General features: G+C 39.3%; 1 protein-coding gene across 3 annotated transcripts in view; it reads right to left on the reverse strand.

The window, feature by feature from the left end:
* Window positions 1-7,572: 7,572 nt before the first annotated feature.
* LOC105022582 (phospholipid phosphatase-related protein type 4) overlaps window positions 7,573-16,281 on the reverse strand; it is a 28,501-nt gene continuing 19,792 nt past the window's right edge. For all 3 annotated transcript variants that reach the window (XM_010891129.3, XM_010891127.3, XM_020041618.2), the window contains 4 exons: window positions 15,561-15,734; window positions 15,075-15,356; window positions 12,306-12,479; window positions 7,573-11,838 (listed from right to left, as the gene is read on the reverse strand). In XM_010891129.3, the coding sequence (XP_010889431.1) occupies window positions 10,741-11,838; window positions 12,306-12,479; window positions 15,075-15,356; window positions 15,561-15,734 (1,728 nt within the window). In that variant the 3' untranslated portion in view covers window positions 7,573-10,740. The remainder of the gene's footprint in view (window positions 11,839-12,305; window positions 12,480-15,074; window positions 15,357-15,560; window positions 15,735-16,281) is intronic.

A 16,281-nucleotide genomic window follows, 5' to 3' on the forward strand; every position in this document is an offset into this window, starting at 1 on the left:
CTAGGCAACGGCATTTTTTTTTAGAAATGTCTGTTAATCAACATTGTTTTTCTTTTCAGTACAAAGTAACATTTCATCCATGTGCATAATATCTTACTGGCTTATTGTTGTCCAAAAGAGCAAGGTGGAAAAAAATATTATTGGGGTGAACACATGGTGGTCTGACATCAGTACTGTAGCGGAGTATGCATTTAGATATCCTGTATCAAAAAGATACACATACCTAGCCTGAGACCCCAAGGAGAAAGCAACAGGAAATATTTACAGCGCAACTAGATCTGCAACACAAATTTTAACATGGATGAAAAAGCATTCCTTGGTAATCCAATAGTATACCTTAGCATGTAACTCTGACTGACCCTAGTCCCCAAGCACAAAACTATTACCATGTAAAACTTGGGACTGAGACGGGGGGAAGGGTCTGGACAACTGTGTCCTGTCAAGTTTGTCAAGTGCCAGATAACCTAGTAGTATTCATTTGCATTGGAAGAGGTTGGTCACAAAAGTAGGACACATTAGCGGCTGTATTGTAGAGGAAAATAAAAAAACATTGGTTTATTAAACTAAACAACTGTTATGTGTTCATTGTGTATGATAAGCAGATGTGTAAAAAGTGCTCTGTTGTGTTTAGTAATTTAGGGAGGTTTCTGATTAAGAGTTAAAAAACCAGGTTGAAGGAGTTCATAACTAATTATAAAAAATGTATTTTGCCCTGTAATGCACCAACAATTGAAATTGTGCCTAATACAGAAAGAATAAGGAATTGTTTTTAGACAGGTATAGAATAATAGTAAAAAATTAAATTATTCTGCTTTACCCTGGACAGGAGATTTTCATTTTAGTCTGTATACTTTGAAAAATGCCATTCTCTTGAATTATTGTTATAGACCGGATTTCTCTAAACACAAAAGGTTGTTTCAAAAAATCACATTCACAATGACCAGTTCTTGAGCATCAGAAATCGTGCATGGTTTAACACCATCAACTTGTGTTCTTCAATTCTACAAAGAGAAGTGTATTTTAAGGTAAAAAGTTTTGAGTTCATATAAAACACCACTGCTGTCCTGTGTTTGACAATGCATACAGAAAAGAGGGTGGTCAGCACGGTAGTCAGTAGTCAGTTTACGGTCACATATTTTTAATTAAGTCTGGACATTTGAAGCTCCATTGAACCGGCTCAGATTTGTCTGGACTCTTAGCCCAGTTTCTCTCATTGTCATATCATTTACAAGAACATGGTCAAGTACAGTGTCACAAATGTCTTTACTGTGTCATAATAGGAAACAATGACTGACAAAGAGACAAGAAACTGGGGAGACTAAATAGGCAGGTGATAAGAAGAAAACAAGACACTGGTTAGGAGACTACAGACCCAGGTGAAAAGACTACAGATACAGGTGAGAAGACGACAGACGCAGGTGAGAAGACGACAGACCCAGGTGAAAAGACTACAGACACAGGTGAGAAGACGACAGACGCAGGTGAGAAGACGACAGACAACAGGTGAGAAGATGACAGACAACAGGTGAGAGGACTACAGACACAGGTGAGAAGACTACAGACAACAGGTGAGAAGACTACAGACACAGGTGAGAAGACTACAGACAACAGGTGAGAAGATGACAGACACAGTGAGAAGACAACAGACGCAGGTGAGAAGACGACAGACACAGGTGAGAAGACTACACAGAGGTGAGAAGACTACAGACAATAGGTGAGAAGACTACAGACAACAGGTGATAAGATGACAGACAACAGGTGAGAAGACTACAGACACAGGTGTGAAGACTACAGACACAGGTGAGAAGATGACAGACAACAGGTGTGAAGACTACAGACAACAGGTGAGAAGACTACAGACCACAGGTGAGAAGATGACAGACAACAGGTGTGAAGACTACAGACAACAGGTGAGAAGATGACAGACAACAGGTGAGAAGATGACAGACAACAGGTGAGAAGACTACAGACACAGGTGAGAACACTACAGACAACAGGTGAGAAGATGACAGACAACAGGTGTGAAGACTACAGACAACAGGTGAGAAGATGACAGACACAGTGAGAAGACGAGAGACGCAAATGAAATCAGTGAATCATAATAACTCATATCATAATAATCATAATAATAAAAGTCTAAACACTGGAAACACAAAAATAACCAGTGTGCTCGGCTGTTCGAGAATTGCAGGGTTTCCTACATGACAACATGGTGAAAATTGTGCTTAAAACCAGTGAATTATTCTGGAATATAGCAAAATGGATGTGTGTATATTGTTCGCTGATTTTTACAGGGGGACTTGTGGATTGCATAATGTTCATTAAATATAGATAGTGAAATCTTGTGTGATTTACTCATTCAGATTCCCTTAATTGAATATATATATTTTTCATAGATTCGACAAGAATCATTCCAGAAATTTGCCAATATAGCAAAAATCGGAAAAGGGGCGCGTTTCCACAGGGCTTGACTGAATCTGAAACTTTCATTTCTTTAAATGGTTCATATCGTGGTCACATTTCCCAAGGTTGGTAAGAGAGTGGAAAACAAATCTCTCATCTAGCCCAGCAATCACCAGAACTCTGTAGACGATTTCCTCACACTGTCATGGCAGCTCCCCTGTTTCCATGGTTACGTCGCTGGGTTGTTGTGAGAACAAGATAGCAATGAAACGAAAAAAAAAAACATTTCCATTGTGTTCTAGAGCGCTTGTGTTTCCACTGCTCTATTTTAAGTCAAGGCAAACCTCTCGCCTGAAAGCATGTTTAAGACATGATTATCTTACCTCAAGGCCAAACATTGTGACATTTATGTGCTTGTCTATTCATGTCATCGTTTCCGTGTGTTGGGGCTTTGGAGAGATCTGTTCAAATCGTCTATAAGAAGACAATTCAAATGTTGTGAGAAACACCTAAATAAGATATATTCCCATAGTATTACTACCAGAAACTGTGATTACCATCCTTGACAACATATCAACAATGGAATCAGTCATGTTGTGCCATGCAGTGCACTTATTTACACATGTGAATTGATTCATCATTACAATGTGGTTGCAATTCCATCAGTATGGCTGTTCTCAAAATATGCTAAAATGACAAACAGTGTATTGCCATTTGTCTCAAAGGCGTATTACTTACCTTCTTCTCATAATGGTGCATGAATCCCCACAGGTTTGAATCCACAGGGTACGTTTTACATATCAAATATTATATTTGAGGATAGCAGAACTCAGTGTCTTTGAGTTTCAGCATTTAAATTAGGACTGTTTTCTACACACTATGCTGCACAGTTCTGCAGAATAAAAAAATAAGAATCTTTAAATAAAAAAGATGTAACTGAAACATCATATTGCATTAAATGATAGTTTCCAGACCCTTTATAACAGCTCTGGTGTAACCAAACACATTCACACCAAGTTTTTGCAATCGACTGTCACTCAGTTTGTCACAGTTGGCACAGATTTTTTCTATCTCTCACTAACACAATAAATGTGTTTGTGAACAGTAGACACAATAACAGTAAAAGTTCTGTAATTTTTTTAACTAATACTCTCGATGTGATGACAGAGACTGTACCCCCTGTTTTATTGAATGATTATATACCCCATAAATGTCTGGAGTAATCTACAGTATATTGCCTGTGTAGGTCAGATTATAGAATGATGTGCTTCAAGTGCCAGAGGTTGCAGGTTCGATTCCCACAGGGGTTTGTCTACGTGAAGTTATTTTAGTAAAAATCTCTCTCAATTGATAGGGGGGCACAGATTTTGCCGATTACTGACAGAATTTGTATCCTTTTTTTAAATTTAAATACTAGTCCAAAATGAAATTAGCCTGATTAATATGTTGGTGAGAGAAAGAGAACCAAAATAGTATAAGTTTCGAAATTTTTGGAACATTCCCAGTTGATTGACAGTGGGGCACGGATTTCTTTCTGGCCCCACAAAGAAACAAAATGATTGACTGAGAATATAATGCCATCGATTGTCTAACTTTGACTGAGCCATTACCTTTCATGGCATGTGACAGCGATATCCCATGGGAATGTATCTCACTTCTGGAACATGTGGAACACTTTACTTAACATGGTTTAGATTGTTTTGTAATGAAGAATAGCCAAATTATGCCAAACCAAGGTTTGAAATATTGGTGAAAATCTGTCCCTACAGACTCATAGTTGTTATTACCACCAAAGGTGCTTCCACCAAGCATTAACTCAGAGGGGAGGAGAATAACATTTTATTGTTTCAGTTTTCTATTTTTTTAGATGAATGGGCAGGGAAATAAACAAACATTTGATCACTTTTTATTTACAAAACTGTTCAAGATATGTACTTTATACAGTTTTAAACGATTGCCAGAAATGTAATAATATAAAGGATAAAAAGCATGTTTTCTCTCTGAACATTTGCCCTTAGCCTGCACTGATGATCAGTGGGTAATAATCCAGAGAAAGATCTTTGGTCCCAAAACTTTTTTGTGGGATTGCAGTATACATGAGTCTGAGACTGATTACAGTGCGGTAGGACTGACTGGGTACATACTTGGTTCACCAGTAGAGATAAGGAAAATAAATTACATTCTCCGGCAAGCCATTATGCTTGACCCCTCTTTCGTCCAACGGGTCCATAAAACTAAGAGACTGATGTACTAGGAGATGAAACATGCTTTAACCTTTTATTGTTGACAGCAGAGGCACGGTCCAGTCCTACACATGTGAGTTGTATATTTGAAATTGGAAGAGTACATTAAACGGTGCAGTAAGGTTATTCGATTAAGTTGATGTCAATCGTTTCAGCCAATGTTGTGAGGACACTTTTGGTGCATTAATATAACAGTAAGCTAGCTATATTAATGAATTCAGAGCCAGAAGAAATGTGTATCCATTTCTTATTTTCATGCTAAAATCTTAATCCTGGACATCCGTTGTTCACAAGCAAGTAGCGCAGACAGTGACTTTTCTCTCTCTCTCTCTCTCTGGTTTAGCTCGCTAGTTAGTTGCAGTTGTTGTTAGTTAATTGTCTACCCTATCATGTGAGCTTGTACTAAGCCTAAAATCTAGTAACAGCAAAAATATATTGGACAAATTCAGAGCCTTCAGAAAGACCTGTTCACTTTTTCCTTTGTTGTGTTAAAGACTTTATTCATAATGTATTAAATACACACAATACCCAATAATGACAAAGTGAAAATCGGGCCAATTTATAAAAAATTCAATGTATTCAGACATAAGACATTTCAATTTTAGCACATATGTATCTCATAGTTTTATTAATCTTAATGGTTTATTAATCTTAATGGTTTATTAATCTGACCGTTTTATAATGAAAAACTTTGCTGAAAGTTTTCAATACGCATTTGCTTCTTTTGACCATGTACTGGCTGTAAGGAACTCTCTGTAGACCTTCAAAGATTGTGTTGAGGCATCGATCTGGGGAAGGTTATAAAATAAAGTCCTAAGCATTGAAATATCCTAGTTTCAACACAGTGGGCTCCATCATAGTGAAATAGAAGAAGTTTGGAACCACCAAGACACTTCCTAGAACTGGCTGTCTGTCCAAGCTAAGTCAGGTAACAAAGAACACAATTTCTACTCTAACAGAATGTCAGTGTTTCTCTGCACAGATGGGAGAACCTGGTAGTAGGACAACCATCAATCAAGCCTTTATATTAGTGGCCACTCTGAGAAGCCACTCAGATCTAATTAGACCAATACCTAATTATTACACCTGAATGCCAAACGCTTTGGTGACAGTACCAGTGAATAGATAAACAGTGAATCTGTGTAGTGACCGCTGCAATAATTCCACCAATGATCCCATGCTTGGAAAATATAAAGTAGAATTGACTCATTAAACCATTTGTAAGACATGTATGTCATGGACTGACAGTCTTGCAGCTAGAATTTTGTTTGTGCATTTTAAATGAGTTCCAGTTCCGTCCCTGCCCCATCCCGACGCTGTTTACCAAAACATGGCTGGTGTTTTACTGAAAAACAAATCTCAGAATGTTACTAATCATATCCAATTCTCATACAGCCTCTCAAGTATTTATGACTGTGCATGTATTGTGTGTAATGTGGCCTCCACCTTCACGGCAAACACACACAGTAAGTAACAGTCACTTTCACCCTTTTTTGCACTTGCAATAAGGGTTGCAAAAGAATATGTGCTGCTTTTTTCTTATCTTACCGATTTCCCCACCTTTGTTTGATGCACAAAACAATGAAATAACAGTTGCAATGTTTACTGTTACCCCTACAGAAGATTCCATCGTTGGTTTGTTGGTTATGCACCACGTGGTGTCCAAGTTCAGTAAAACAGAAAAAAATGCTATTTATACAGTCATTATATCAAAGTACATTTGTAATGTAGTGTACACATTTGGATGACATCAAATAGCATTCCAAACCAAAGAGCTATCTTGATGTTGAGTGAATAGTAAATTATTCAAAGGGCTGTGTTATATAATTTAAAAGTGCTGATTCTAAATACCAACTATCTCATTCATAAAGACGAAGGGCCTGACAAATTATTTAATGTTGCATTACTGACTGGCCTATATTTTGACCAGAGAGTAGGCGGATTAACTTGGCTTTGTCGGGCTTTGGAAGTGACTGACATACTCTCACAATATCATACAACCAGAGTATAGAAGGAACATCAAAATACACAAATAAACAACCAGTCACAAGAACATAATTGAAGGCTGTGTATTTACAAAAAGGCCTGCGAAACGACACAAACACAGCACATTGAATATACTGGCACAAACTGAGCAAGAAACTAACTTAACAGGACATCTATGTACTGTAGCATTAGCGTGGTGAAGGATTGTATTTCAGATGACACTGCTCCCATTTCATTTTAGCCAAACACGCACAGATCCTCTTTCCATTTATCTTGAATGACCACGACAGCATTACCAAGGTTAAGGACGTTGAAAGGTAGGCTGTTTCTACACGATCAACTTGAAACAGTCCTCAGCATTGGATAACATTTACAAACCTTTGTGTGTTTAACGTGTGTTGTGGTTTCTACCGGATTTTTCATTCTTGCAGTCTTTGTTCTTGATCATTCCATTTCCTTCTCCAAGATAAGCATTTTGTGAGAACGCTCTACTTCAATGTAGGTCAATTCAGTGACCTACATGGGACTAATTGATGATAATTGCACATGGCAATTCTAACCATGCTTTTCCCCCCTCTACATTGAGTGAGATGTGTGTATGTACAATACTTTAATTGAGACAAAAAGAGAAATTGTAGATGAATATACAGGGAGAGAAAGTAGAGATTGGTAGAGTGGGCCAATGTGTGTGTTTGTGTGTGTGTGTGTGTGTGTATGTGTTTTAGGGCTGTCACGATATCAGATTTACACTACACGATTATTGTGGCCAAAATAATTCATGGTAATGATGTTATTGTGGTATCTATAGAAGATTTGAAGAAGAAAAAAATGCTATGAGTCAAATTCTTTGTTTAATCTTCAACTTTTTTTAATGTGTATTTTTTTCTCTTTTATGGCAAATTAATTACACTCAAAATACAAGTGTATGGAGGTGGAGAGAGTCTGTAACCATAATTGTATAAATAAAAAAATGAAAGTGTCCAGAATGAACAATTACACATAATGGATAGTGAAAAGGCAACCAGACGCATCGTTTGTTGATGAATAAGCTATGGAAAAACCTTTCCATGTGAAACTTTGTATAATCTATTGGGGCTAACGGGTTGATTTCAACACCAGTGCATAAGTCCATTCTCGTTGTTTATGCACATTCATCGTTTGTCTATAGGGGACATGAATAAGGTATCGAAAAACCGACAGGGGTTTTTGCAAAAATACAACTTCAGTTTCGCCTAGTAAATACGATGTCATCATATGTGTATTATTAAAATGATATCAATATAAAAAAAAAATTATATCACAATTATCGTCAATACCGGTATATCGCAACACCCCTGGTGTGTGTGTGTGTGTGTGTGTGTGAGAGAGGCAGAGAAAGAGAGAGCATGAGCAAAGGACTGTGAAGCTTTTGTCTGTGTCATTCTACTTAATTCTTCTTTCAGGATATTTGAATAAAAAGGAAAGATGTGTTGGTATATATAGCAGGCGACAGCATGTGTGTCTCCCTTTCTGCCAATGAAAGGAGAAATCTGTTTCTCAAATTATACCCTATTACCTTCCTAGCGCAATACTTTGGACCAGGGTCCATAGGGAATAGTTTGCTATTTGGGACACAACCAATATCTGTCTATTATTGGAAGTGGCTTATCCTAAGAAAGGGAAAACTTCAGTTAGAAGGAGGCACAAAGCTGGTCTTTGATAACAGTTAATGCAGTGATTAAATGTCACCAACACCAGTTGCTTTGGATAGTCAGGCACCCAGAGTTTTATCAGCAATAGCTACCATCTACAATATCACACATTTAACTGTAGAAACTCTGTATCCTACAATGAAAGTACCAAGAGACAACATTGGCAAAGAAAAGCACTGAAGCAGTGATAAACATCACATGAGATGTTATTGAAAATTAACTGCAGGAGCATCAAAATATTCCACTTCAAAACAGAGGACATGGGATTCTTTATGTTCTATAAATAGGAAACCTTTATTCCAATATTGAGACAACACACAATTGGCATCTACTCTGATATAGGTGCACCAAATGTTCAGAAGGATTTGTGGAGATAAACCAATGAAGGACAACCAATTAAGCATGCAGAAATTAATCTTTTTGAAATTGCACCAATCTCACCTAAATATCTTCTTGACCACAGTGAAATTATACATATATACATAACACTTAATGCCTACAATTTCATACATTGATTGAGAACCAGTTCTCATTTTAAGTTACATCCTAGCAACTTCAAAAGAACCTGAAAAATAGGGATCTGATATGATCATATACTATACATACTGTATATCTTGCTATAATAACTGTCAATCAAACATATATTTTTTTCTTCTACAAACAACATGATAAAGGCATAATTTACTATTAAAACAATGTGTTTTATATCAAAATGACCATGCATAGGGCTACAGAGCTTAAATGAATAATATAGATTAGGCTTGACGTATAGATATGGTTCAGTAAAGATAGTATTTGGCACATATAGGTCATTATTAAAGGAAAATTATGTAGTCCAAAAATTATTCACAGATCACAATCCCATAACATTGGGTTAAAACCTTATGAGCCAATTTCACAGACATAATAAGATTTTATTGAGATTTTATTCAAGCTAATGTTTCCATTGACCTTTTTCTTTTTTTTTCTTAGACTAGGTTTATTTTATGTTTGGAAAACCAGCTCTACATTAGCTTGAATAAAATTTCAATGAAATATTAGTGATATGCAGTTTTTAATAATTAATGTATTATACAGAATTAAGGTCATCTAATGGAAAACATTTTTAAATGTTAAAGGGAACTGTATCCCAAGAAAGAACAGTGGAAAGCAGAAGAAAAAGCCTGGAAAAAGCCTTGTTGTTGATGGATAACAAGTACTAGTATCACCACTTTTTCTTCAACATGTCTACCCAACTATAATAAATAAACCAAATACTGCTTCCCTCTGTGTAATTTACTGTATGTCAAAAGTGAGGCACAGTGCTTTACAGAAACAGTTTCAGTCATGACACCAGAGGAGATCCTACTACTGAAATGATACTTAGATGGAGGTAAAAAAAAAAAAAAAAGCAACTATGACTTTTTCAAAGAAGTGCGAAAAAAGTTGAAAGTGCATTTTGTTTAAACCAGACAATACTCAATGTTGTCTGCAAAACAGTTAACACACTAATCTTGCATCCCAAGCAAAACCCTAATACCCTAGCACATTGTACTCCCTTCATCCAGAGCCCTTGAAGCCCTGGTCTAAAGGTGTGCACTACAGAATATCAGAAATACGCTAGCATTTGGGACGCAAATAAATATTTTTTTATTGTGGTAGGACAAACACCATCTGGTCTTTAAATTAAAGTTTAAGAACCATTTGTTTGTGCAATTCACAGCATATTGAATTTAGCTACAGTAGAGTAGGAATGCTAAGCACTTATGGTCATCAACACAGTTTTCTCTAGAGTACATAGTATCTGTACAGCAAATAACAGCAAAGTCGTTTTTTCTTCTTTCAGATATCAAATTCTTAACCACATTGGGTTCCTAATTTTCTATCTATTTATATTCTAAGCACAGTATTTCATCTCAACAAATTGTGTGGATGTTTTAGCACCACTTCAAATCTATTTACAATGCCGAAAAGCATGTTTCGTTTCCCCAGTTATGGCACACAGCGTTGCAAAGTGTCATTTGATTGAGACATGGAGGTTGTATGTAACTGGGGGGACAGGACATTATCTTTGATAACACTCTTTAAAAAATATCTACTTTGGTAATGCTCCTAAAACAGTGAACACACGTGATTGTGCTAATAAAAAGGTTGTGCTTTTGTGTGAACAATAAGAAATATCATGCTGAATAAAGCCTGCTTTTTGAGTAATAAAATGTAAGATTATCTTGATTTAATGTTTGGCAATTGTTTGGCTCATATCTCAGATGCAAGGTGAAGCTATTCGTCAACATCACCAAGTGCAAAAATCCCTTTCATTGACATTATTTTGTTTTCTTGAAAATCCAGTGAAGATCCATCCCTTTGGGCCCTTGTCAAAAGAAGTGTACTTTATAGGGGATAAGGTGCCATTTGGTACACATACAAGGGTCCGCAATCTACAGACCCGTTGTCGAGGAAGTACCCTTATAGAAAACGTTCCTGGTGTTGTCTGGGCTGTTCCCGCGCTCTGGGATAAGGATTATATTTCCTTTTCTCCGGAGCGTGGAGTCACGGCTGGAGGCCACAGAAGGTGGCTCCGAGGGGACCTCACTCCCCTCACCTGGGGTCACTCGGATGGTGGTCTGGCCCTGCTGTTGGTGGAGGTAGTGCTCTCCTCCCTCTCCCCGTGCGTTCTGCGCATTGGTAGCGGCGATGGGATTCGTCTGTCTCCTCCTGTCTATGGAGCCCATGTAGCTGTCCCTCGTGGACAGGGACTCGCAGCTCTCTGAATCTCTGTTCATGTCGTTTATCTCAAAGGATTGGCCCCGCCTACACCCGCCCATATCACCACCCACATACTGGTCCTGGGACCTCCAAGTTTTCCAGGAACCATCACCGCTGTTATCCGTCGAATGGGCGAGAAACGTGGGTCGGTTGTTGTTACTCTCAGGGTGTGCGTCCACCCTTACGATGGCCCCGGTGCTGCCGGAGATACTGCCCTTGGAGCTGCCCAACGTGCCGCACGTCATGCCCATGGGCTCTGGTTCATTCAGGGCTCTGTAGCGAAGCGACCCTCCGGAGTAGCCGTCCGCGTTGCCCTCGTCCAAGCTCTTGGAGTGGCCCTGGAGCAGGCCCTGCTGTTTCGACATAGCGATGACCTGCATGATTCGAGGCTGCTGGTTGCCGTCGTTAGTCCTACACGGGACGGCGGCTTTCTCGGCCGACTTCGCCCAGTTAGCGTGAACCTGGCTGTTACATAAAGCGCTGCCGCCGCCGTCTCCTCCGACCATCATGGGTGAGGGGTTGTTGAAGTTCTCGTGCGTCTCCTCTGGAATATGGACGAGTTGCGAGGAGCCGGGCCGCGACTGCATAGAGACCCTGGTCCCTCCTGTGATGCCGCTGCAGTCTCTCGGTAGCGTGGTGCTAGCCCCGGTGGCGAGCTTCACATACTGTGTTGGCAGGTCCACTCCGTTGATCCCTATTGCCGAGGGCTCAGAACCCATGCTACCGGGATGATGGGGTGACTGGAACAGGGCTGCTTCACCATCCGTCCCCTAATAGTTATTAGAAAAATCGATTTTAGATAGAAAAGGAACCTTGGTTTAACCAGAACTAAAGTACTGTGTATTTGGACAGCTGCTGGACTCTGTTATGGATTTTTACATGTCGAGAGAAGGGATCAGTAAATGATAGAACAAGAAGTGGAACCTCTCTTTAAGTTACAAGCGGAATGTCCTTTTCCCTTTAAAATACGCTAATATTGGTGTAATGGTGACTTCTTCTGTAGCTCAACATGACTTCTTCTGTAGCATCTGTAGCTCAGCATCCCATGCCTTCCAATCTTTCATGACATATTCTACAGTTCTACGCTGTTTGTTTTTACATAGATGGCTTCAAGATAATTGATAGAAAATGCATACTTAAAGTACTTAAACATAAAAATTAACAGGCATTATAAAAATATACATTGTTAGTAGGCTTTACCAATTTCCAGCATGAACGTAAATATGAATTGTACAACCTGCAGGGAGTATTTGCGGTTTTCTTGGTTCTTGCTCTTCCACTGGGATAGTAGCTGTTTGGAACGGGAGGAGTCCATGGTGGCATGGTGACCATGGTGGATGGTGGCGTTCCGGCGAATGGCATCATCCATCGCGGGGGTGTGAACACGTGGGAGGGTGTGGCTGAATGTTACCTGGAGGGAGCGATGCATTTACCATAGAATTAGAAAATGTTTCAATGTACTTTGGAGTTTGTTTAATGCAGTGATTGTCAGGACTGAAGGTATGAGACAGGACACAGGCGCCGGGAGAATGAAGGACTTTCATTGACGAAACCGAAAAGAACAAAACAAGACCCCGGTAATGAAACATAACAACTTAACAGAATACAAACAATGAACAGCAAACACATGAGGGAAGAAATAACTTAAATAGGGACGGTGATTGGGAACACGGGTGATGGTAAATGATGACGAGGAACAAGGGTCCGTGCTCCAACAACTTAGACAAAAAAAAAAGATTATAAAATGGAAATAGGAGAACGCATTCCCAGACCAACATTGACAATTGAGCTTGCAACCTAACATAAGACTGCTAAGGTCGCTAGAGAACAATTAACAATGCGGCCCTTCCTGACATTCCCCTTCCAGCCCACGTGGCCGTGAGTCAATGTGCGCTGCCCTATGCTGGAACAATGGACACTATGCCTCGTCCAGAACTTCGGTCGAGATGACGCAGCTGTACTGTGAGGACCATTGTACCATTCGGGTCAGAAATACAATTTTCTTAAGTATGTTATTGGTTGGGTGATTTTCAAAAAATACAAAAACATAATGAAAGTTCATGTAAAATCTAAATCTGACATACATTAGATGTGGGGCATGGTAGTGGAGCACGAAGGTTTACCCGCAGACATTCAGGTGAAAAGGGGTTACAAGACTGTTGCTGACATCTGTGAATGAAAGTGATTCATACTGCAGTGGGCAGACTGGGAGGTAATTATGAAATGTATCAAACTATCAAATAAATATGTATCTAATGGCAATTTCTGTATTAATTATGTACATCAAGTCTTGCAGATGCAATAGTGTACTTAATCTTTCCATTGCTTATAACACACCCTCTAAGTTCTGTTCAGTCTGGCAGTAAACCAACTAGATACAGCAGATATATATATATATATATATATATATATATATATATATATATATATATATATATATATGGGCTGCTGCTGACAACTACATGTAAGTAGTTCTTTTCTATCTTCATTCTGGCAAATTCACTGATGTTCGGGCTCCTTCCTCTCAGGAGTAAGGAGACTGACAAATTCCCATGATGTTTCCTAAGTCATCCATAGTTGGTATCAAGATTTGCTTTGGCCATCCTTTAAAAAGACAGATGCCTCCATTGCCAGCATTGCATAAACCTTTTGCATAATGACAATAAAATCTCAAAACTACACTTCTGTTCTTTCTATCATCCAATTGTTCTGATTAGATTCTGAGCTAAGGGAGAAATCAGAATTTTACATGATGACACACGTAGGGAAATGGGGGGAGGGTCATTCTTTTTTTATTTCAGTCTTGGGGAGTGTTAACAGTTTTTTAGTCCAAGGTAGTGTCATTTAATTTTATAATCAATGAGCTATCAGTAGCCTATCTGTCAGACTTTGGGAATTTACACATTGACTGGCAGAACAACCTTATTTCTATATCACCCTTCTATTGGCTATTCGATCGGTCCCTCTTTGTGCTTGGCGTTTCCGGATTGTGGATATAGTGCAATATAGAGAAAAAAGGCTTGAAAAAGCTAAAGAAAACATCAACCTTTGTGTCATTGCAGAATTATGGAAGGAGCACAATTGTGGACTAAGTTCTCTACTCAAGAATTTATTGAGTTTCTTTGCAGTCTCTGTTTGCTGAAGATTGTCTTTAAATATTCAATAGACTTTCAGAATTGAAGGGAGATGTTACATTGGGGGAAAAAGTGAGTGGAACAAATCGTGTGTTGGAGGAGTTGCTGCTACTGAATGTAGAGAACAGTCCATGTGGATGGTTAGAATATCAGTATGAATGTAGAGAACAGTCCATGTGGATGGTTAGAATATCAGTATGAATGTAGAGAACAGTCCATGTGGATGGTTAGAATATCAGTATGAATGTAGAGAACAGTCCATGTGGATGGTTAGACAAACAATAAATAATAAACAAATAATAAATAATAATAGAAAATAGCGTTCTCTCCGTTAGGTTTGAGGAGGGCATACAGTTAGTGTAGCATGGATATCAGGATGGATATCAGGCTGTGTGTGTTAGCTGGTGTCGTAGTTGTTACAATATTCCGATTTTTCTAGATGTTTGGAGGCTGGGTCAACCACTTTCATATTTTCGGGGGCTTTATCCTCCGGATACCCCATGTCATAAATTACAATCAGTCCCTAAATTATTATTATTATTGGCCCCTTCCAGGGTTCCATAAGGAACTAATTGAGGAAGAACATCTAGGGTTCTGTATAAGTTTAGTTTAAGAGGGTTCCATAAAGACATTTTAGGGGTTCCAAACATAGAGCAAGCGATAAATGCCTTTTTGGATTGATATTGAACCTTTTTCTTTGAGAATGTAGGACCCCGGTAAACACTATGCCTCTGTACCTCTTCCTACTCCACCCGCAGTTCACCCAACGTGACAACATAGCCAGTTGACTAACAGAAGCGTAATGAGGAGCCGGAACTTCCCGAATTGAGGGCCCTAATCACAACCTTCTAAAACCAAAAAACTGCTGTCACCATGCTGTCTTTTCCCATGGGACTTTGGGGCGAGGTGATGACCACTTCAGCGCTGGACCTCTTTAGGTTGGTGAGGGATCCAGAAGAAGGGTCTCTGTGCTGGGGGTTACGGTGGAGGAGGCTCTCGGAGTGGGAGGTGGAGAGGCCGTCTGTACTCTTCAACTGTAGGTGGCGCACCGCTTCCTGGCTGATGTGGGGTAGAGGACAGGGAGCGCAGGGCTGGGGTGGAGCGCACCTGCACTTCTTTTCACTGGGCTGGAAGTTCCCCACTGCATAAAGACCCTGGAGACAGAGGAGACCGGCCTCTCATCTCAGTCGCGCACACACTCTCTTCATCCCCAAACCCCTTCAAAGACACAAAGAACTCCAGCAACTGCACATCAAATGAGGATTATTCTTAAGTATGAGATCTCTCTGTCTCACTACCAAAACACAGAAATGATGAGGAATGAGACAGCGCTCAAAGAAGGTATGAGCAGTACATACTAAGTAGACAGCTACTCCCCCGCCCAGCAGAAAGCCCAGGTAGACGTCGATGGGGTGGTTCTTATACTGGATGATCCGGGTCATTCCACAGATGATTGCACAGATGATGAAGGAGAAGACCAGCAGTGGTTTCAGCAGTTTAGAGGAGTCCGTGAGTGTGCTGTTGAAATACATCTACAGACAAACAAAGGACAAAAAAAAACATGTTCTTATTACCTTTATGTCAGATTCTGTCCACTTTAGATCCATGAACAAAATCATAAAACTGGAAGTCAGGGGAGCACTTTCTTTATTAGCATGAGTCCAATATGTGACCTATCAGTAATGGGCATCACAGGTCCTACCTAGTGTCCTTCAGACAGTTGCCAGTCAGTACTATCAAGCGTCATGTCAAGCTTAGCTTGAATGCCTTTTCATGGCCATAATCTCGCATTTATCAACATGGTCATCACTGCCATTTTTGTTATAATCCTCATAATCTACATTTAAAAAAACAAACACATTTACTGCATGAAAATGACACGTTGTACAAAGAGCGGAGACTAGAATTATCTGTGACTAAAATCCTTTTGAAACAAAAAATTGCCTGCCTGATTCCAAATGACTATACATCAATAAGACAAATAGGCTTACATGAAATGTCAACATGTCAGCGAAGCGCATTGTCTGAATGACACCAATCAGAACAATACACATCCATTCACTGAGCTGTAGATTTTGC

The sequence above is a fragment of the Esox lucius genome, chromosome 21, assembly GCF_011004845.1.
Source record: "Esox lucius isolate fEsoLuc1 chromosome 21, fEsoLuc1.pri, whole genome shotgun sequence".
Lineage (NCBI taxonomy): Eukaryota > Metazoa > Chordata > Actinopteri > Esociformes > Esocidae > Esox > Esox lucius.